The sequence below is a fragment of the Haliotis rubra genome, unplaced genomic scaffold, assembly GCF_003918875.1.
Source record: "Haliotis rubra isolate DU_JTF1 unplaced genomic scaffold, ASM391887v1 Scf1354, whole genome shotgun sequence".
NCBI classification, from domain to species: domain Eukaryota; kingdom Metazoa; phylum Mollusca; class Gastropoda; order Lepetellida; family Haliotidae; genus Haliotis; species Haliotis rubra.
In genome coordinates, this window is record NW_025765286.1 from 162,327 (window position 1) to 183,981 (window position 21,655).

The 21,655-nt window shown below is 38.7% G+C and overlaps 3 protein-coding genes and 1 long non-coding RNA gene across 4 annotated transcripts; 2 read left to right on the forward strand and 2 right to left on the reverse strand.

Moving 5' to 3' along the window:
• Window positions 1-1,721: 1,721 nt before the first annotated feature.
• LOC124267999 (diisopropyl-fluorophosphatase-like) lies at window positions 1,722-8,003 on the forward strand. The gene is made up of 5 exons (XM_046702998.1): window positions 1,722-1,925; window positions 3,199-3,339; window positions 4,227-4,358; window positions 4,617-4,833; window positions 5,712-8,003. Exons 1-5 carry the CDS (start codon window positions 1,743-1,745, stop codon window positions 5,981-5,983), a joined length of 945 nt encoding a protein of 314 aa, XP_046558954.1. The 5' UTR covers window positions 1,722-1,742; the 3' UTR covers window positions 5,984-8,003.
• A 784-nt stretch (window positions 8,004-8,787) lies between these two features.
• On the reverse strand, window positions 8,788-12,807 carry LOC124268000 (ATP synthase subunit delta, mitochondrial-like). Its single transcript, XM_046702999.1, has 4 exons — window positions 12,629-12,807; window positions 10,992-11,145; window positions 9,772-9,860; window positions 8,788-9,036 (listed from the first exon to the last, which is right to left on the reverse strand). Exons 1-4 carry the CDS (start codon window positions 12,758-12,760, stop codon window positions 8,914-8,916), a joined length of 498 nt encoding a protein of 165 aa, XP_046558955.1. The 5' UTR covers window positions 12,761-12,807; the 3' UTR covers window positions 8,788-8,913.
• A 3,453-nt stretch (window positions 12,808-16,260) lies between these two features.
• LOC124268002 lies at window positions 16,261-16,701 on the forward strand. The gene is made up of 2 exons (XR_006896177.1): window positions 16,261-16,380; window positions 16,544-16,701. It is a non-coding gene; the product is annotated as an uncharacterized LOC124268002 (long non-coding RNA).
• Window positions 16,598-20,457, reverse strand: LOC124268001 (cytochrome b-c1 complex subunit 6, mitochondrial-like). The gene is made up of 4 exons (XM_046703000.1): window positions 20,341-20,457; window positions 18,978-19,001; window positions 17,731-17,886; window positions 16,598-16,844 (listed from the first exon to the last, which is right to left on the reverse strand). Exons 1-4 carry the CDS (start codon window positions 20,383-20,385, stop codon window positions 16,812-16,814), a joined length of 258 nt encoding a protein of 85 aa, XP_046558956.1. The 5' UTR covers window positions 20,386-20,457; the 3' UTR covers window positions 16,598-16,811.
• Between the last annotated feature and the right edge of the window lie 1,198 nt (window positions 20,458-21,655).

The following is a 21,655-nucleotide window of genomic DNA, read 5'->3' on the forward strand; positions in this document are numbered from 1 at the left end:
CCATGGTCTACTCAAGGGCCTTTGACAGGCTTCATAGCACTCTAAAGAAATCTGGGCTTCAGCCTTTGCTCTGTCAGAACTAGCAGAGTTGAAGTCCTGTTGTGCTTTGGCTAGACCATCTCGGATAGCCTGAAAATTGATCAAGTGAAAAACTTACATGAGATACTACTACAATCCATTTTATGACTACATAAGTTTATCTCTTTTTAAAAGCAACGAGCCATGCCATTTCAGATATGCTGTTTGTGCCAAGGAAGGGCATCCACTGACAAGGTGTTGGACAGTCTCTGTAAAATCATTGCAATTATCATTATTATTATTATAATAATAACCAAACAACGTGCAATTGTCGTTACAGAAAACTGAATCACGTCAAACCGAAAGATGCAACTTTTCTGAGGTTGAAATATATTTGTGTATGATAGAAATCAGACATTTGAAGCAAATTTGAACACACGCACGCGCACACACACCACTGTAAGGAGACTTGCTGATATTTGGTCATCCTTCCTGGTAGTACGCGCGTCATCATGAGGACACACTTCCATGTATACAGCAAACATGTTCTAAGGGTTCAGTTTGCCTGTAAAACATTGCCTGCAAATATACACATATTATGTGAGGGCTACATTATACAGCACACATACAGCAGAACTTATATGTTACTGTGTTGACTCATGTTGTGACATAAAGAGACAAAGGCTATATTAGAATCCGACATATGACATTTCATGTATAGAGTGTATCATACCGGCATGTATGTCATACCGTATATGTTACAGGGAATGTGTGAAACCAGTGATTTCATGTAATCCCTAAAAGAGTCAGTGATTTTGTTAAATCTCTGTGACCCCCAGGGATTTCATGTATTCCCTAAAATTTCAAGGGATCTCGTGATTTTTACTGATATATTGGCTCAGTGATTTCATATGAAACCCCTGGAGCCTTTATTGAAATAGAAAACACCAAATTTATGTTGCGAATACAGAGTATATGCTGATAACATTCATCTATTCGGACAAGATAGACTGTTATGACAGCGGCTATTACACTTCAGTCCCATTCTAAAACATTTACAACGTCTCGATTTACACTGGTTAGGACCACAATATTACATTTCTGGAAACCCTGACCACCACAACTCGACTCGGAAATCACAGCAGTCCAGAGAGATACTTCTTTGTCCATTGTCACAACATTCGCAGAGAGTGAACAAACCTTTGAGGATACCGGATTTCACGCCTTTAACAATAACAACACCAATATATATACCACTCCCGGGGAATAGCTCTGGATCGGTGCATGTCCATTTAAGCTTCAAACGTTAATTTCACACATTCACTGATAGCCTAACAGGGAGTGTGTGTAATGGAACACCATGAAAATCAGTAATTTCATCAAATCCCTTAAAACTTATGGGAATACATGAATTCTCTGGGGGTCACAGTGATTTCACAAAATCACTGACTCTTTTAGGGATTACGTGAAATCCCTGGTTTCACACATTCCCTGTAACATATATACGTCTTTGGTCCTAGTACTGATTTTACAAAGGTAGTGTTCATGTAATATTGTTTTTGACTTTCCGAACGATTACATAAATCCACTTGTTATGATGTTTCCACGTATTGGTCTATTTTCATTAGTACAGATCTGTATAAGTGTCGTTGAGTGCAAGTTTTAACACTGCGCTTTAACAGTCTCCGCATATCAGTTAAGATCCCAGTTTAGAAACGACAACAATGGCGGAAAACCCGGAAGCAGTTGTAGTGGAGCCGCAATTTTCGAAAATTGTAGATGGCTTGCATGGGGCCGAAGGTCCAGTGTTTGACAGAAACGGGAACTTTTTCATGGTAGCTCCAGAAATAGAGAAAGATGGAAAATTTGCGGGACAAGTTTTGAAAGTGGACTTAATCAATAAACAGGTGCCCGTTTGTTTACTTATTATTTGCCACGCCTCCTCTTCCACGAGGTTTCAATTACACGCCCAGATACTCATGTGTAAAATAATTTTGCCTTAGCACACAATTGATTGAAAACACATGTAGGTCTTTATTTTTTAAATCCAGTTTTACGCATGATACCTATGATTATCTCATGTTCGGTTGGACTAAATTGATCTTTTTAGACATGTTAGTCCAAATATGGTTAACAGAATATAATTAACACTGAGTTTCATGTAACGTCCAATTTCATTTAGGCATAAACTTATTGTCAAATATACATGTGTCTCTCATTTGAGTATTTCCAATTTCATTTGGATGTAACTTCAAAACTAGAGACCGGTCTGACCATGGTAGTTATCTGCATAATATAGGCTGACATATAATGAAGCTTTTCATTTCACTTAAACCTGGATTGTGCCAGCTCAAAACTATTTATGTTTTTCATGAGCTTTTATAAATCAATAATCCATGAAAGTAAACTTTACTCAAGTGATGCTGAAGGGGTCGTCGGCACAGGTACTACAGCGAGATACGTACCCCAGGTACGTTTCTGTATACAGATATGTACCCTGAACAAAGTCAAAGTACAGAAACGTACCCGGTACCCTAAAAGGCGGACGAGTCCATATTCCGCAATCAAAAACCGAAACCGTATGTAGTTGTTCCCGTTCAACTGATTCCGAGTGGTATTCAAGTGCATCGCGAAATATCCGTTACTGTGTATTCTCATTACTTACCTAACGCAATCAAATGTATCTAATACGACAGTATGACAGTTCCAGTCAAGAATACGACACAATGGGAATGGAATCCTCCTCGGGTACGTTTCTGTATTCTCATTATGGCCAACGTATGTTTCTGTATACAGAAACGTACCTGGGGTACATATCTGTAGTACCCGTGCTGACAACAACCCCTTCAGCCTGACCATATGTGACCTCATTGGCCATTTGCCACTAACTGGATTTCACTAACTAACAGGATTTTTTTATGGCCACCTTGACGAGTTAGCATTGATGCTGATGTCGTGAGCACTGATCTTTGCCGTCAGTGCACCATAACATGCAAATCTGATCCAGTCATTTGCTGAGGACCTTTTGTAACCCTGAAGTAATCAGTGTTAATACATATGATACATTATCATGAGTAATACTACAAATACTAACAACAACAACAATAATAATAGAATGTATGATGTACAATTTATGTGTTGGAGGCACTAGGACTGAGATGTCTACTTGGTTGTGTCTAGGCGAGTGTGCTGTGTGAGCCGGTGGTGGAGGGGGAGGGGGGAGTCCCAGCAGGCTGTCAGTGTGACAAGGAAGGGAACCTGTGGATCGCGGACATGAGACTTGGAATCATCAAAGTCACCCAGGATGGACAGATGACACAGGTTGGTTTATTTTGTCTTATGTCCATTACTTTGGCATTTTATCACAGCATTGAGATACTACTGTATGTTTGTACTTTAGATTATTGTGAAGGTGGGTGTTATAAGAAATACATTCTTGAAGAAAAAAGAATGCTTGAATGAACAACTTCTTTATTAAACTGAGAGCAATGTTTTGGTGTAGTTTCGAACTCTGTTATCAAGAAAGTGAACCTTCACTGAATTGTCACTCCCACTGTGATTAACAAGCTGTTCCATTATATTCTTATTTTCCTTAAAACTCCAACTTCTAAATACCTCTTAGAAATAAGATACATGTTTGTTTGTGAGTAATTGTGGTCACTGCACCTGCACCAGATCCAAACTTGAAAACATATAAATCAGTGAGGCAGACAGTCATCTTTAATGATCCAGTGTATTATATTATAATGCCATTTGCTTATGTACCCCAACCCAATCACTACCATAGCTATGTACTTGACCCTTCATGATTTAACCAACTCAAGCTGCCTTGTGTATACACAGCAGAGAATTTTGTGGATGGCTTTATTTAGGATTGAGATTTTGACCAAATATGGGTACGTTATTCTGGATAACTGAGGGTGGATTGTGGGATTGTCCTTTGCTTAAAGAATGTATTTGAATTGATACAGAGATTCTAAATAGCAACTATCCAGAGGGCAAATTAGTGAACTCCAGGATCTCTATGTATATATATTCAAAACTAAGTGGATTGATTGTTATGGTATGATGTGGGTCCCATGATGTGATAGCAAGGAAACAGAATTCAATGGAAGCTGATGGAAGCAGAGCAACTCTTAGATGTATAGGGTTTGAATGAAGTCAAATACTCAGACATCTGAAACTAATGATGTGCTATGTGGACGCAGGTGTGTCGCCAGGACAGCGAGGGACGTCCGATGCAGGGATGTAATGACTGCATATTTGACTATCAGGGGTCCCTGTGGGTCACAGCGCCAGCAGGAGAGATAGCTCCAGCTCCATACACAAGGTCAATGGAGGTTTGTGTGTTGTCAAAGACAGACTGGTGATTTATCCAGACCTTCCAATAGGCTGATATTTGGCCATGTGTGTGCAGTAATGGTCAAAATACTCTCCAAATTGGATTTAAAATTTTTCCAATTCTTTTTTATTAAAATTATAACCAATGTATGAGAATATCTGCATGTTAAACCATGGTTTTGTTCTTCAACACTGCATGTTACAGCATTAGCAGTGTTTACTAATCAGTCTCCTTCCTTCCTATTCCTCCATTATAGGAGCCATTTGGATCAGTGTACTGCATGCTGACAAGTGGTCAAGTTGTCCGAGTGGACACTGGTATTCGTTTTCCCAACGGCATTGCAGTTCTACATACAGATGACGGGCGTCCCAAGAAGCTGATCGTGGCAGAGACCCCCACTAAGTTGCTGTGGAGTTATGACATTGTGGAGCCAGGCAAAGTTGCCAATAAAACTATCTGGGGACGACTATCAGGTAATAGATAGTGCTGTATGTTTGGAGCTTATACATGATCAAATCTGGACCAAACAATCCAGTGACAGCAATTATGATCCTTGTCATCAGAGTATGACACACTGTCAACCTGATGAAGATAATCTAGCTGTTTGAAGCTAATCCAGAAATTTGTCCATTTTACAAAAGTTACAGATCCTGACCTAATGTATTGCTTAACTGATTCTAATTTTTGTGAATATACATCGATGACACCATATTATGTCCACAACAGAAGATTTCATTTGAACAAACTTCTATGTGAGGCTCAAAAAGTCAATAATCAAACAGGGCAGTTGGGTAGCCTTGTGGTCAAAGTGTACGCTCATCACGCTAAAGACCCGGGTTTGATTCCCCACACGGGTACAATGTGTGAAGCCCATTACTGGTGTCTTCCGCCGTGATATTGCTGGAATATTGCTAAATGCTGTGTAAATCCATACTCACTCACTCACTCACTCATTAATCAAATCTCGTTTGCCGATACATCACAGTGTTAGTAGACACAGGTAGACAATCCAATTTTCGTAAAAGGTTGGATCAAAGTAAACTGCACTGTGAATCCTGTAGGATGCAAAGATAACATTTCAATTGTGAAATTTGTGATGTCCAGTAAATGTCCGTGTTTCATTTCAAACATTTCTGTGAGTAGTGTAAGGCTTCACGAATATTTTATTTTCAATAGGATCAAGTGTATATGAACCACCCCTTCATAATTACCCAGAGTCCCCAGGACTTAAAAATAGCAAGTCCCAGGTAAACCCTGGAATATTGGAAATTAAACAAGGGCAGAATATTGCTATGCTTACCCAGCTAGTAAGAACATTATGTACAACATTTGATTGGCTGCTTTATGTCAGGTGACCACGAGGGAGGAGCAGACGGACTGGATTTCGATGCAGACAACAATCTCCTGGTGGCTCACTGGGGCAGTGGATTTATTGAAGTATTCAACTCTCAGGGAGGCCAGCCACAGAAGAGAATCAAATGCCCATTTATGAGAACCAGCAACCTTCATTTCAAACCCAAGTCCAACACAGTGTACGTCACAGAGCATGACAATCATGGTCTATGGGAATTCAAGTGGGAAAACCAGGGGAAAACCCAAAAATGTGAGATGTTGTTTGACTAGACAGTCAAACAGACAGGAGCTCCTAGGTTGTTGTCCATAGGTGACCAAAAGAGGCCAGTGGCGTGGACATCGACTTGGATGACATCTTCCTCTTGTTCACCTAAACATCACATCTTTAGTGATTAGTGGAGATGGTGCCTTATATTCTTATCTAATGTCCATGCTATAGACCCAGCAACTTGCATTTTAGGCCCAAGCCCTTTAGGCCCAAGTAGGCTCCATGTCCATGGGCCAGGGATGTGTCTGGGTGAGAAGCGTAAGCCATTCACCTGTGGGCTGTATTATACTTGAAGGCAAAAGATACTGATCACACACATTTTTGTAACATCTGAAAGTTTATGATAGTAATGATGGAATATATGACCTTGCAGAATACATGCTAGTGTAATCTGAACATTTGGTCAAAAAGGTCATGTCATATTTCTGTCCAATGTATAAAGGTGAATAATAATGAAATATTGATGTATAACAAATACCAAAATTACTCTAAAAAGACAAATTACCATCAATATTCCATGAAGACTTTATTTTATATACGTTTTAGATACTTACTGGAATAAGAATATTATCAGTTTCTTAGCCATTGAGTAGTGTTTTGTCTTGTGTGCAAAACTGTTGCTTTGTGGATGCTGTGCTACTATGGAACACCAGTGCCATACAGTGCCATAAGTCACTTGTGATGATTGTTTAACAGTCTTTGATTTATTATTTATATATTTATGTCCATTGTGGAAGTAGTTAATGTAGACTGGCTCAAAAAGGAAGAAATGGCAAGGCTTTCTGTTGAAGACAGATTAGCAAATATTGATAATGAAATGTAGATATTTTGCCTGAAAGGTGGTACATTGCAAATACAGCTAAGATACCTCTGTAAGGAAGGATATAGAAACAAAATATGGAACTAACTTTTAGAACATGCAAAGTTCAAAATATCTTAATGAAGTCATATATTTTTCTTGGTTTTGGTGTTGTAATATATTGTTGACTGAATACAGTTGATGTTCCATCAGGTGTATATTTCATCTGAGTCTGAGAACTATGACAGATTGTATAGGTGGTGGGATGTGTGGTCTGTGTACCGGTCACTGAAAATTATGCCCTGTTGGGAACTAAAGGTTTTGTTCGTGCAAGTGCATATTTATGTTTATTTATTATTTATGTTTAACTGAACTAGCTCAAAAACTCCTTTTACAGTCAACAGAAGAGCTCCTATGGAAGATTTAACATACAAGCAGTTGCAGTGAAGCTGTTGCGGCTGTGTAATAATTAATCTCCACGGTAACTGCATGTGAATGTAGCATCATTGTGCCTCAACGCTGTTAGTGAACCACATTGTCAGTGTGATGAAATACACATTACTGAGACATCAGCTTATTTCATTTGCATAGCAAATACAGTTGAAACCAACATTTGATTTTTCAGCATTAAGGGGTTGGTATTTTCATGACGCAAAGCAACTGTGATCATAGAGAGTTTTAGAGAGTAAAATAGCTGCACCATGCAATATCACGCTTTACCTCTGATAGGGAATGAAAAGTTTTAAATGTGATATTTCACAATAACATGCTTAGAGAACAATGGAGAAAAACCCCAGTTAATTTCAGATAGTCGAATTGTTGACTTTTTCCTTATGCATGAAGAGAGTACTGTAGGTTATGTACTTCTAATAATTCACTATATGCCAAATGACATGATCAAATTGTTTTGGAGTATGGGAGTGAGACTTATTTTAGGAGGTTTCTAGCAACATTATACAGTTGTGTTGTGAATATCCCGACAGTAGACTGATCATGCCATCCTTTACTTCAGCATTCCCTGACTGCAAGAAGTTGGTGCTTTCAGATATTTGTATTTCCTGCCATATGGGAACATTTTTCTTGGATGTACAACTATGGTTGTCAAATTAAACAAATATGTTTTATATTTATATTTCAGTTTTCATATATGCTTACAGACTTGATCTCTTGTCTTAATGTGAAATGACATCTTTTATATCAGAATATATAGTCAACACAAAACAGACCTCATCTTTGTATTTTGTGTTATTACATGATTTGAAAAATCACGGCATATGTGAAAAATCTGTTTGATGTGCAAGTTTCACTTTCACTTCGAGTGATTTGGTTTGATTGGATTGATGCTATCTACAAACAATGTTACGAGCTATATTAGAACATCAAGGAAAAGCTGGCAGCTCGAAATTCAGTTTGTACCATGAGGTTTCACTGATGCAAAAAGTCACGTTATATGTTGCCAACACCGACAACAGAGATGTTTTATCCAGCCTACCACAAAATACCATGAGCCACTTTCCAGGATGTTGTTTGTTACTTTGTGCCACTCTCCAGGTACATGACGATGACCTGTGATTTATTTAGTCTGGACCAGACAAACCAGTGATGTTGTCTGCCCTCGGGGGTATGAAGACAATAAACCAAACCACCAACTGTGACTGCCTGGGTTTCCTCTTATGACAAGCTCAGGTTTCAGGGGCTTTGTAGTATCTCTCGTACAACATTTGCCTCTTCAACAAATGATGTAGACCAGTGATAGAGCAATGATCTATACCACTGGGTGTGATGATCCTTGGTCTAAGATGATCGTAACCCCCATACTTCAACATAAAGCTATGGCAGTTGTAGCACCGCAATGATTCCTAGTACCGACTGTTTCCGCGCAGTCCTCTTTTGATGGTAGCACACGGTATTGAGGATAACATTCTGCCCTGTAATCCCTGTGGGGGTTCAGATATCAAGTTAAGATGCAATCTGACCTAATCATTAAACAAACACACCAGACTTGGATCATTTTAACAAGAAATTTATTCTATACACAGAATATGGCAAACATCCATCCAGAATATGTTATGTTGTCACTCAGCTGTTGCAGCTATTCACAGTAGGATCTGATGATATTAACAAGTCCATGGTCTACTCAAGGGCCTTTGACAGGGCTTCATAGCACTCTAAAGAAATCTGGGCTTCAGCCTTTGCTCTGTCAGAACTAGCAGAGTTGAAGTCCTGTTGTGCTTTGGCTAGACCATCTCGGATAGCCTGAAAATAGATCAAGTGAAAAACTTACATGAGATACTAATACAATCCATTTTATGACTACATGAGTTTAAATGGTATTCCACTCCATTAACATAATCATTTCAGATTGATGTGAATTAATAAATATGTACTGCTTGTTGAAACCCACAAGTGGGGGTATGGTGCTTATAAATCTTGAAACATAATCAGTGAGTGAGTGAATGTGTTAGTTAGTTTTACGCCACACTCAGCAATATTCCAGCTATATGGCGGTGGTCTGTAAATAATTGAGTCTGGACTAGACAATCTAGTGATCAACAGCATGAGCATAAATCTGCGCAATTGGGAACCGATGACATGTGTCAACCCAAGTCAGCGAGCCTGACCACCTGATCCCTTTAGTCGCCTCATACGACAAGCATGGGTTACTGAAGATCAATTTTAAACAGACCTTCACGGGTGAAATATAATCAGAGCAAATGGGATTTGAACACACTGGAATAGGATTCTGGCACCCCAGAGGAAACCAACTTGTCACTTTGAATTGTGATGTCTGAGATGACGGAGGCATAAACACAATACGTTTACATACACAATAAACTAATCCAGTAGTTCTTTCCGTATTACTGTACACTAACAGAAGACAAAATATAGACATACATTTCCTTTGTGACTTTGTCAAGACTTTGAAAGAGAATATGTCATTTATCCTGTCATATAAATAACTCCATCACATATCCAATCTTGTCAACTTACAGATGCATCAAGTCTGTCCACTGGGTGAGCTTCTTCTGCTAGGACCTGCACTGAGGAATCATCATTGATTGTAATTGACCCACTGCTCACTGAAACATGAATATTGTATTTAACTGTGCAGTTCTCTATTGTGCAGCTGGTTGGTTTAACACCGATTACAGAGGTATTTATCCACACTTGCTTATCGGCCAATATTCGTCTAAAGTCAGCAGCAGATATGTTTAATTTGAATCAAAAGCATCCAGGTTTTACATTTAAGTGCTTATAACTGACAATTTTTTGTAAAGGAGTCTTGCATTTCATTGAGAACAGGGCCCATAGAGGTAGAGGCTATAATTTATTGTATAAATTAGTATAATGGTTAGTCTTAAGTTTTTTATAACTACATGTTGAAAGCAATGATAAAATGCTGCTGCATATAGGAAAACAGGAGTGAGTGAGTTATGTTTCACGCCACTTTTAGCAATATTCCAGCAATGTCACGGCCGGGGACACCAGAAGTAGGCTTCACACATTGTGCCCATGTGGGGAACTGAACAAGCGTCTTCGGCGTGACGACCAAACATTTAACCACTAGGCTACCACACCGGCCCAGGAAAACAGGAATAAATCCCAAACCTCTTTCACAAAGTTTGACTTTCTAAGGTGCTATGTTGGGCATCCCAGATAAATCAATGTTATATTTCAGTGTGTCACTAAATGGAAAGTGAAAACAGGCAAAGGTGTTACACATTTCCGTCAATGGTGAAAACCAGCCAAAATTGCATACAATCAAAAGCCTCAAACAAAAATATACACTTTTCAACCAATCTTTCAATAAATCAATAATTTGAATAAACATAACATACAATTACTTGGCTGACTGACTGACTGAGTTTGGTTTTACGCCGCTTTTAGCAATATTCCAGCAACATCACGGCAGGGGACACCAGAAATGGGCTTCACACATTGTACCCATGTGGGGATTCGAACCCGGGTCTTCGACGTGACGAGCCAACGCTTTAACCACTAGGCTACCTCACCGCCCCTACAATTACTTGGGCTTAACACATTGGAATATGCCTTTTCAAACATAACCATAATAACATAAATCAAAAAAGAACTGTTGAGAGGTAGGATAAAAAAATAGGTATTACAATAAATTGAATATATATGAATACTCCTTTAAATAACTGAACCATGAAGTCCAAACGCAAAGGTAAATCTGTGCCAGTTCTTACCGAAAACCTTCTTTGTGGACCCATCTTCCTCGTAGACTGTGACAACACCTGGCTTGAGGACAGCTAGAGAAGGAACATGATCTGGGAGGATACCAAAACTACCACTGAGTGATGGGACATCAACCTGCTTCACCTTGGCATTGTTGTAGAAAATCTGTAATAGCAGGACAGTCACCTTCATTCACTCAGTTCAGCAGAACATGTTATAGAACAGAGTGGATAATTAAGTTGTTTTGCTACTTCTTTGAACATTTTATTTCAGCTTGGTGTGTGGGGAATGTCTGAAGTGATGTAGGCTTTGATGTTTACCACATTGGCCAAATCCAAAGTGTACAGACAAACCAGGAAGCATAAACAAAGCAGATCTACGATTCAAAACCCTAGTCATAGATTTAAGACACAACTGCAGGATGCAACGTGGCACAGTGAACAAAATCCCTGTCTACAATAAGATTTAGCACTTATGGAGATAAATATACCCAGAGATCAAAATTAAACTTGAAAATTAATAGGTACTTTGCTGGTATCTCAAATTGCAATCATGAGGTCCTTATATATTTAGTAGCAAGACAAATCAAATGTTTGAAAAGTATTATCAAAACCAGACATGACAATGACTGACGAAATACATCTTCTGTTTTGCATGTATGTAATTGATGTCAATCATATGCTATATATCTTACTATATGTACTCATATTTTACAGTGTTGTGAACTAATTACGTTTATAATCATGACTACGTAAAGAACATAGTTTACAAATACAGCTATCTATAATAACTTCCTTCAGCATGTTCAGTGCCTGTCCTTCTGTAACCAATTCCATCTTCATATTGTTGGTGCAGATGAGGAGTTTGTCAGTTTTCACCATTTCATGCTTACTGTCTATGACCTAATACTTGTCGATATGGTTTTATTTCAAAAGATCATATAATATCCCACCATGCCTGTGAGAAATTCTACTGACATATCAGACATGCACTTGTGACAAGTGGTAATGAAAGGCACAAACTGCCATTTGCAAAAACAAAATTTGGGTCTCTTTAGGCATTTTTTTCGATAAAAAGGTTTGATAAACGATATGCTTTTCAGTTATTCTTTAGCAGGGATTGGGAAAGGCAGGGGCCATTTTGCACATTAGATAAAAAATGGCCCCAAAATTTTTTGAAGTTTACTATTGATACAAGGGCAGTGGCCCATTCTAAATTCAGAAAATGTCTAATAATCCTGAAAATGGCCCGTTGTCAAAGTTCTCTACCCCAATCCCTGCTTTAGTATTAGAACATACAACACTCTTTCCCAACAACCCCCGTAACCGCCCGTGTAAACACTGATGTCCGAAAACCTATGATGTGAGGATAATCGAAGAAAACTTGAAAATGAAATGCATGGTCCGCATTCACTTGTCTCTGTGTGATCAGTACCCGACTATCATCTAAACTTATTTCTAGACATGAAAAATTCAACCTTTTTTATCTAGCATCGAAATGTATGGCACACTTCACGGGCACACTGAATGCTAATGGCTCGCCAACAACCTCAAGGAACAAACAACCCTATTTGCCCTTGAAATGTTTGGCAAGTGCGTTTATTTTCGTGATACCGGTAATTTCTTTTAGCGGGGAAATATTCACTTACATCTGATGGCGATGCCATAGTGAATGCCATATCTGCGTAACCCCTCTTGCTGACATTCTGTGTTACTGCTAATCTCGCGCACTGCTGCAACAAGACAGGAGCACGAGTTATCTGACGGACGAACACTGCCATGGCTCTAACAAATATGGCGACCGTGGGAGCAGGGGAGGTAACTCTATCTTATTTCAATACCATCGTTTTTGGTACTTGGATAAATAATATCATGCTAGTTCGAATCATGTCGTCGAACTTATTATTTTTTTAACGTTCTTTTAATATAACATATTTCAACAGTCATATTCCTCCCAAAATATGAACTCTAGTCCAGAGAACATAACACAGAAATATTTCAGAAGACCTTTTTTATCATCTTGTTTGTAAATGGTTGTGTGGGTTCTACTACTCGGGGAAAACCGCAATTTTCCCCGTGGAAGCCATTTCAGTGATACTTTCTGCAGATGCAAAATATAGATCTAGTAAAATAGTGTATACAATCTCCAAATTCTCGCTAAAATCTTATATTTAGAGGCACGGAAACGTTTCTAAATAATCAAGAAACAAAAAGACATAGTCATTGCTAGTTTCTTATGTTGACACTGGAACAAACAAAAAAGAAAGAAAGAAAGAAGAACAACACCCAGATTCCCAAAGCAAGTTCACTTGTTTCAGATCGCTGTGTTTGCCATTTATAAAATAATATAATTTAAGCAATATATTCCAGAGACCACTTTACCTTTTGTTCACGTTATTGAATCGTGTGTTGAGTGGACATATTAATGGTTCCTGGCTAAATACGAACTGGCTGGCTATGGTCATATGGATGCTTCCTGCAACAGTTTTGGGACCTTTTTGTATAGACATATAACGATGAAAATATACACGCCTTACAGACTCAATGCTTATATGGATGAGCGGGCGGTGGGGTAGCCCAGTGGTTAAAACATCAGCTCGTCACGATAAAGACCCGGGTTCGATTCCCCACATGAGTACAATGTGTGAAGCTCATTTCCGGTGTCCCCCGCCGTGATATTGCTAGGATATTGCTTAAAGGTCACATGCAACGGACAACACAACTTTGCAGATTCTGATACCTTTCGGTATGGACTTACAGTAACAAATTATCAAAAATGCAAATTCAACTTATAAAGTTGATAATTAACGCGAGGAAACAACCCCCGCGAAATCGAAGTTCAAACGATTAACTAATTTCACCCCAGCGTTTGGGTGAAAAGTGGTTTCAACAGCTGTGCTGCGCTGTGCCCATAGCGCATGCGCAGTGATTAGGTTTACACGGCTTGAACCGGGAAGGCGACTCGTAAAAACACAGCAAGTGATGCGTGCAAGGATTATCGCTGTGGTTTGGGGAACAAAAGATGTTTCTTGTGATTACAAGCATCTTTGGTCTGCAGTAATAAAAAATACACTGGTCCCATGCTTTTTCTTATATGTTTTCACGTCTTGCTTTTTGGGGGTTGGCAGATTTGCAAACCAAGTTTTCAAGAAAGTGTAGCATTAGAAATACTAATTTCTTTCTTAAAAATTGCTCAGGTTGAAAACTGAAATGTTTTAATACATGTCTATGGAAACAGAAAAATATGTTGATTGTGATAAGCAATCTCTGTCACAGACAAAACTCAATGTCTGTTTTATTGACACCTATGTGTCTGCTAATGACAATATGCAATACTCAACTTCAATCATTGACCACATGCAATTTGTACTTGAAACGTATCAGGCTATACACCATAAACAAAATACATTGATTTATGGCTCGTGCACCTGAGTTCTGTCTCTGTTACATTATGTAATTACACAGACAGGCAGGTGTGATACTTGAACACATGACATGTTATTATGTCTGTGGGTTGCAAACAAACTGCATCCATTTTTCTCGGATGACTGGATCGGACGGAAACCGGTGCAAACTCAGATTGTCAGTTTCAAGTCCTGCTTTGTACTTGGACGAACGACAGTTTCCAGCCACGCAGTAGTTCACCATCTCAGTGTTTGTTGATTGGATCGAACACAAATACAGAAACAATGAGCAAGTATTTACAAAACCCAACATCTATATATATACACACACACAATGAGCCCTCAGCGATTTGGCAAATGAACCAGCCAATGAAAGGCTTCGTTACACTTAAGTGCACACCCACCCGCTCTTACTGGGTTCAGTCTCCCGGGTGCTTCGTTTCGAGGGAAGTAAACCCAAGTACCAAATATTGCACTTTTGATTTGCGATTGTACGCTTATAATTTTGTTTATTTGTTTTTTCATAATCAGCAATGTATATTATATGTCATGAATAAGTGATAATTGTGTTTTAATGAAGTTTGATGTTTTGGTTGCATGTGACCTTTAAAGCAGCGTACAACATACTCACTCCCTCACACTATATGGATGAGCAGCAGATGTCAGCACCAGATCACGGGTTAACGAAGAGAATCGTACCAAGGGAGAACTTGCACAGTTAATGATAATGTCTGAACACTCGGTAGATGACACTGATGATATTCGCACAACTCAGTTCATAAATGATCCATAGACATTTGGTCATGATAGTTGTTACAAGAGTTGATTGATTAGCTCTTAGTCCCACATAGAAGGACTCGCGGAATCACCAGTAACCAGCCATAGAGGCAGTCGGTAGTTTGTGTAGCATAGAAAAATTATCTATAAGCCGTGAACGTTTGTTTATTGCTCCACTTAGTAGCGCTGTAGTTGTATGACTGTAATTTGTTAGTCTGAACCAGGTTGATCCGGAATTGATATAACGGACAAGGATCCACAGGTGAGGTAAGGTGAAATTGGGTTTCAGGTTGTGCTTGAGAATATTTCGCTCATATAACGAGGTGATGCGTGTGTATGTGCGGCTGCTTGTACTAGCCCAGACTTAAGCTGTTTTTATAGTGCTAGCTCACTGAGATACCATGCTGCAGTGAAGCATGAATACCCCACTCAGCCACATTATATCGGGCCCGGCCAGTCCTTCGTGTACCCATTAATGCCGAGCGCCAGGCAGGGACCAACAAGTACCATATTTTAACGTCCTTTGGTATGACGCAGTTGGGGAATCGAACCCGCTACCTTCCGCTCTCCGGGCAGACGCTCTAACCACTACACCACGGAGGCGATCGGATCCACAGGTACCATGACAGGGAAAAGGTGTCACTTGAAAAGGCAGCTATGGTGGCAAATGGATCAAGGATATTCATCATTACTACATAATCATAAATGGAGATAAAAACATTGGACAATTGAGGATGTTTTCTTTATTGCATTTCGGTGAGTGCTTGAAAACGTTATGACACACCTTCCTCTATATGTGAATTATAACGGAACTGTTAAGCTCAACCACAATTCATCTAAGCATCGTTTACTGTGGTCTTTTGACAGTGTTGAGCATCTGGCCACATAAGAATACAGTCTATTGGAAAATATATCAGAATGAAACAAACGTATTCATGTATATATCTGGACCTGTTTTCAGACTCAAGTTTTAAGCAAGTTTATTGCTTTGCAAAGAGACTTGACTTCAACTGGCAACAGGCCGCTGATAAACAAGCAGTGTCTGTAGTAGAGCATAGTTTTATACTGAATGAAATATGAAAACCCAACCCTCATTTAAAGTACATGTACTCATGCAATGAGTCTTCAGTGTCAATTTCATTTAAAGAAAATGGCTTATAGTACTTGAGCTCAATAGGGCAGTATACTTCATAATAAGCTTCAAAACCAGGACTGACTGAGTTTGGTTTTACGCCGCTTTTAGCAATATTCCAGCAACATCACGGTGGGGGACACCAGAAATGGGCTTCACACATTGTACCCATGTGGGGATTCGAGCCCGGGTCTTCGGCGTGACAAGCCAACGCTTAACCACTAGGCTTCCCAATGCCCCTTCAAAACCAGGAATGCAAACATCTCCATCTTGAAAATATGTAACAAATAGACAACGCAACAAAGTTCGGATTTTACTCTCATTTACTTGTCCACACTAAATATTTGTACAAAACAGTTTGGTGAGAGCCAATGAATGAACAACTGAACAGTGAATGGCCTTTGCTAAACAAAAAACAACAAATGGTCAGTCTAATGCTCTAGATCACCTCAACTTGAACAGATACCATTCAAGTCCCTCACATATAGATGCTTGAAAATTATCTTAGGCTACACGTCATCATTTCAGCTTGGCAAACAGGTCTTTTGCTACCTGGAATGGAAACATATATACTATGTCAGAACAATGACAACTTTAAAGTTTTTAATACCTGTATTCATTAAACACAGTAACAAGTAAGGTTAATTTTTGTATCATTTCATAGTACTAAAGACTACTGTATCACCCATATGAGCATGTCAAGTTAAGTTGATATTTAAGGGAAATAATATTCATGATAATACCTTGCCATGCCATATTCCATAAAAAAGTAAAGGGATCATATCACTATGTGGTAATAGGAGTGTCAGTACAAGCATTATACACATCCAAGTTGAAGATACATGTTGGTTCCCAACACTAAGGTCAAGGACTTCAACTAGGTAGTCCATCAGCAGGGGGCAACTATCAGTCTTCCACTTTCTAAAGCATTTTACTTTGTGACAAATATTGCATCACTGCAGCTAATGAAGGGATCTTTTTTGGAGAGTTGTGAAGACACCTTTGCCAAATTCTCAAACAAGTAAAGCCTCTTCCACAAATTGTGTGTAAAGTACTAGTATGCATGCCATATACATTCTCTCAAGCATAGCCATCATTGAAAGTAGGTATTTAACTAATAATTTACTAATTTACTTAACACCTGTAAGATTTACACGTGGGGCCAATCATATTAATTTGTTAATAATTAGTTCATAAATCATGCTGAAATACCTGTGCTTTATCATGTTACAAATAAATTGAGGGGGAATTCATCTTAGATACTAATTTTCATTTCTACCCATTGCAAAGAACAAAACCATACAATGCTATAAACCATTAACATGTTTCATGAATGAAAGCATAATCATATGTAAATGGATTCTATCATTTTAACTTTTACCTATGTTCTTTCCCTCCAGATCAAGAGAGAGAAAAATAACTCCAGCTTGCAACTTACACATGCATCTACACAGTGGACGAAGTCAAACAGCTCCTGCGTACAAGTCTCTGCCGTTTCCGACCGACCAGTGACTCTCTCTGTACAAGCATCCCACTCAGCCTTGTACTTCTCACAGGAGGCACCACAACTCTCCTTCATTGTGTCCTGAGGATCCTAAAAAAAGATAAAACCAACAGCATGAATACTTGTAACATGACGTTAAGATAAAGGCACCTGAGAAAAGGTGAGTATGTTGTTGCTTGTACTAGGGTTCAATGCCAGATTCAGTGATACCAATCCTCGATAATATCCAGGCTATACGTTACGATCACTCTCCACTATACCCCCGGATGCATCCACAGCTTGGCCCAATGATTTTATTACCTCCTTTGGCTGGCTTTTTATCAATCAGGTGTCTACGCTGGGAAGTTGAGCGAACCAATCACAACTCGCTTTCGCTTCTTAAATTATCTAGCCGTTTAAAGTTAACACAATTGATGCAGAGGTACTCTGAAAGAGTTAGAAGGATTTCTTTTATATTTCTTTTGAAAGTTTCAGATCCGTTAATTTGTCTATATTATTTCCTCAAAAGTCTGAGTGGCCCTGCGAAAAAACCTTCATGACTGCAACCACTATCTTTGTTGACACTGGCAAGCTCGGATGTAATGGCTGCTTAGCTGACTAGCTACTGTGAGAATACAGAGCCAGCAAATGGAGGTAATATAATTATCGGGCCAAGCAGTGGATGCATCCAGGGTATAGTGGAGAGTATACCCTGGAGATTATCGAGGATGAGTGATACCATGAATCAGCACAATCTCGATACTTCACTTAGGCACATTATACTCTGAGCCAACCAGTCCTTGTTTTGTCCCTCTTACACTGATATCCACAGACATGATACAAAATGATTGACAAGACCATTAAGTTCACATGGTTTTATCACATGTTGATAAAAATCCCCAAGCTGGGTAAAGAGGTAAATAATCTAGTGCATGTTGAGAAAGAATTGTGAAATAATCATTGATTTCTGTTTTGTATTTACTGGAAGTATATGACACTAAGTTTTTCAGACGGTTTTGGAACAGATCTTTTAAAAATAAAATAATCTATGAACAAGTATGTCATGTTTAACACCTCGATTTTGTTGGGTCAAAACAACCTGTCCCTGTAGATTTTGACTTGTCAAAGAGACAGGTGGCCTTGTGTAACCCTGCTAATATATAAACCTGACATGGACAAGGACTCAAATGAATTCAGCTCACCACCAGGTCCTCCTCCTCTTCCTCCTGTAACAATGAAAAACAAAACCTCATGTGAATAATGTTAATATCACACTTGAAATCATAAAGTAACAACTACCTTAACCCTAGTTTTTGAAGACCCTTCAAACTTAATAAGGATGTGTCACATTCTGACATTGTTTACATGCTTGAATCATTCACAAAAAATACATCATGAAGTGTGGTTGGTGGTCATGAATGAAACAAGGATACGCTTTTGTTATTTCTTGGTTGTCAGCACTTTACATGCAAATTGTTGCTCTGTAGATGGGAAAAACAGGGGACATTACACAATTATTTCAGATTCAATTTAAGTTCTTAGATGCGGACTGCTTCTCCATAACAGGCATTTTTGTTTTAATTTAAGGTTTTGAGGTGAACATTTTCTCACATTATTGGTAGAAACAGAAGATGTTTTCTATTCATGACAATGACAGTATAATGAGTGAGTGAGTGAGCACGTCAGCTGGATGTGACAAGAAAGCATGGAATCATATCTCTACCTCTTTGGTGACCCTTTGGTATTGTGCTGACAAGCCTAGAAATATTAGGATGTAAACAGGAATGTCAAACAACTTTCTTAGTTCTGGTTGAAACATCACAAATTAATTGTTTTATACCGACTGGGTATATAATAGCTTATATCTTGTTGTGCAGTTATCCACTGCTAGTTCAGATGGTGATGGGATCCATGGCAACAGTAGAAACAAATATGTACCATATTTTCAGAGGTTGTTTTCAGTCAGTTGCTTTGCTTAAAATGAGTACATACAATCTCATTGAACAGAGAATTTCCAGAAGAATGGGGAAAGATTGAAGTTGATTGTGAGTGATATATTTTAGTCTTATTCAATTTCAAAGCTCGAACTGATGAGGAGGTTCATGCCATGGCAAAATAATTATAGGATCATGAAAGAAACAGCTGTTTGTTTTAAAACGTCTTTATATTGTAGGAAAATATGTCCCAATTATATCCAAGGGCAGGGGAACACATTTTCCTCAATGAAGTAGTTAATGAAACAAAGATCATTATCTTCAATGCTAAGCAAATAAACGTTTACATGAAACTTCGCAATTTTTGTCTACGAAAATTGAAGATATAACAAAACATTTCAAGCAATGCAGCAGATATGGCTTTTAATGGTAGATTTGTGTGGGTTATTGAGCTGTGATTTCGATCAAGGTGACCGGTGTCACGAGCATATTCGTCTGACACGATCTCGGCTTCATCGGTTATACCGTACACATGTTGAATCAGATCATCATATATATAACAACACGGATTGAATGTGATGTAGTTAAGTGCAAATGTTTCATTAACTCCTGTGTAATATCAGAATATTACCTCTGGGGGGTCAGAAGAAAGTACCACTTCGTCTCCTAGCGCCATGTTGGAACGGTAAGGTCCCGGATACAGGGACCGTTCAGTGAGTTATGTAAATGCATGCTATAACAAGTAAAATGAATGCTCCCTTGCTTGTTGTGAACAACGCGACCTCCCAACGCTTATCTCAAAACGCATCAGAAAGAGATAAAGCTTTTTTTAGTTGTAGGAAGGGGATGCAGGGAAGGACGGTGGATCAAGTGGCGTCGCGATGTGTTTATAATAAGAGCCTCTTGTGAACAAACGTGGTGCTTGGCTATATTACCTTAACTAATTCCGGTCCCTTCCATTCATAAAATGAATTGGAGATTAAGTTAAATTCGACATAAACCATACATATATATCTGTTTTGATTTTTCGCTTTTCTAGAGTGTGTTTTCATAATCTATCGGGTAAAGCTTTTTACGACCAAACCGAAGTTGTTCAGTGGATATTTTAATACTTTCTGTGCATTAGTACAATAAAGCGAGTCGGAAAATACTGTGAAACCAACGAATTACGCCTCATTGTTTGTTTCCTCTGTAGCACCAATACTCATTGAAGGCTCTGAGGACAATAAGGCCGCTTGTTACCTATATTTTGATACGGAACTCCTGCGGGAGAATTTTAAAAGCTGATTAACAAATCGATTGGATGACAAATAAAGTACTACTTTTAATGTAAATGTGTCTGTTGGCGCTTAAAGTGGAAGATATCGACACGGGATGAATAATACATAACATGTTCGTTTGATATATTGGCCCCTACAGGTAATAAATCCAACTTAGGCATTTGTCCTGTGGATAGTAGTTGTCCTCTAACAACAATCTGTGAAACCAGATCTTTACTTGTCATCACATGGAAGCTAAATACATTATATGGGATCAAAACAATGTATACGCCGATACATCTTAACAAGCATGATTGCTTCTTGTATTTTGTATTTTTTTCAAAATGTAAATTAAAAAGCAGCAGCAATGGTCAGTTAAGTCCTCTTTGCTATTACCTATGCTTTTGCATGCTCGTTCCACCAACTCTTGCCCAAAGCAAATGTCATTATTACCCTGGATAGCCCAAGCATTGTAAATGTGTTTTACATGTACCTTCAGGTTTCTCCGTGACTTAACAGGAACCCTTTTAAAGTCGCCTTTAAAAGGTTACCCATATAACTTATCATTATTTTGCGCCGATTATTTTGACCGTAACTCATTCCGGGCGTGGGTTAAACGATGGAATCGTCTGATAGGTGTCGTAAGCATGTGTTTCACCACTCTCCAAACCGGGTGTGAGTTGTCGA

Excerpts from the sequence above, each read along its gene's own strand:
- LOC124267999 (XM_046702998.1), top strand. The coding sequence starts at position 1,743 with ATGGCGGAAAACCCGGAAGCAGTTGTAGTGGAGCCGCAATTTTCGAAA. Across the intron at positions 1,926-3,198 it reads TGGACTTAATCAATAAACAG|GCGAGTGTGCTGTGTGAGCC; the intron begins GTGCCCGTTTGT and ends GGTTGTGTCTAG. Across the intron at positions 3,340-4,226 it reads AGGATGGACAGATGACACAG|GTGTGTCGCCAGGACAGCGA; the intron begins GTTGGTTTATTT and ends ATGTGGACGCAG.
- LOC124268000 (XM_046702999.1), bottom strand. The coding sequence starts at position 12,760 with ATGGCAGTGTTCGTCCGTCAGATAACTCGTGCTCCTGTCTTGTTGCAG. Across the intron at positions 9,861-10,991 it reads GTCCACAAAGAAGGTTTTCG|TGAGCAGTGGGTCAATTACA; the intron begins GTAAGAACTGGC and ends TTCATGTTTCAG. Across the intron at positions 9,037-9,771 it reads TGGACAGACTTGATGCATCT|GCTATCCGAGATGGTCTAGC; the intron begins GTAAGTTGACAA and ends ATCTATTTTCAG.
- LOC124268001 (XM_046703000.1), bottom strand. The coding sequence starts at position 20,385 with ATGGCGCTAGGAGACGAAGTGGTACTTTCTTCTGACCCCCCAGAG. Across the intron at positions 19,002-20,340 it reads TTTCTTCTGACCCCCCAGAG|GAGGAAGAGGAGGAGGACCT; the intron begins GTAATATTCTGA and ends TCATTGTTACAG. Across the intron at positions 16,845-17,730 it reads TCCACTGTGTAGATGCATGT|GTAGCAAAAGACCTGTTTGC; the intron begins GTAAGTTGCAAG and ends TTTCCATTCCAG.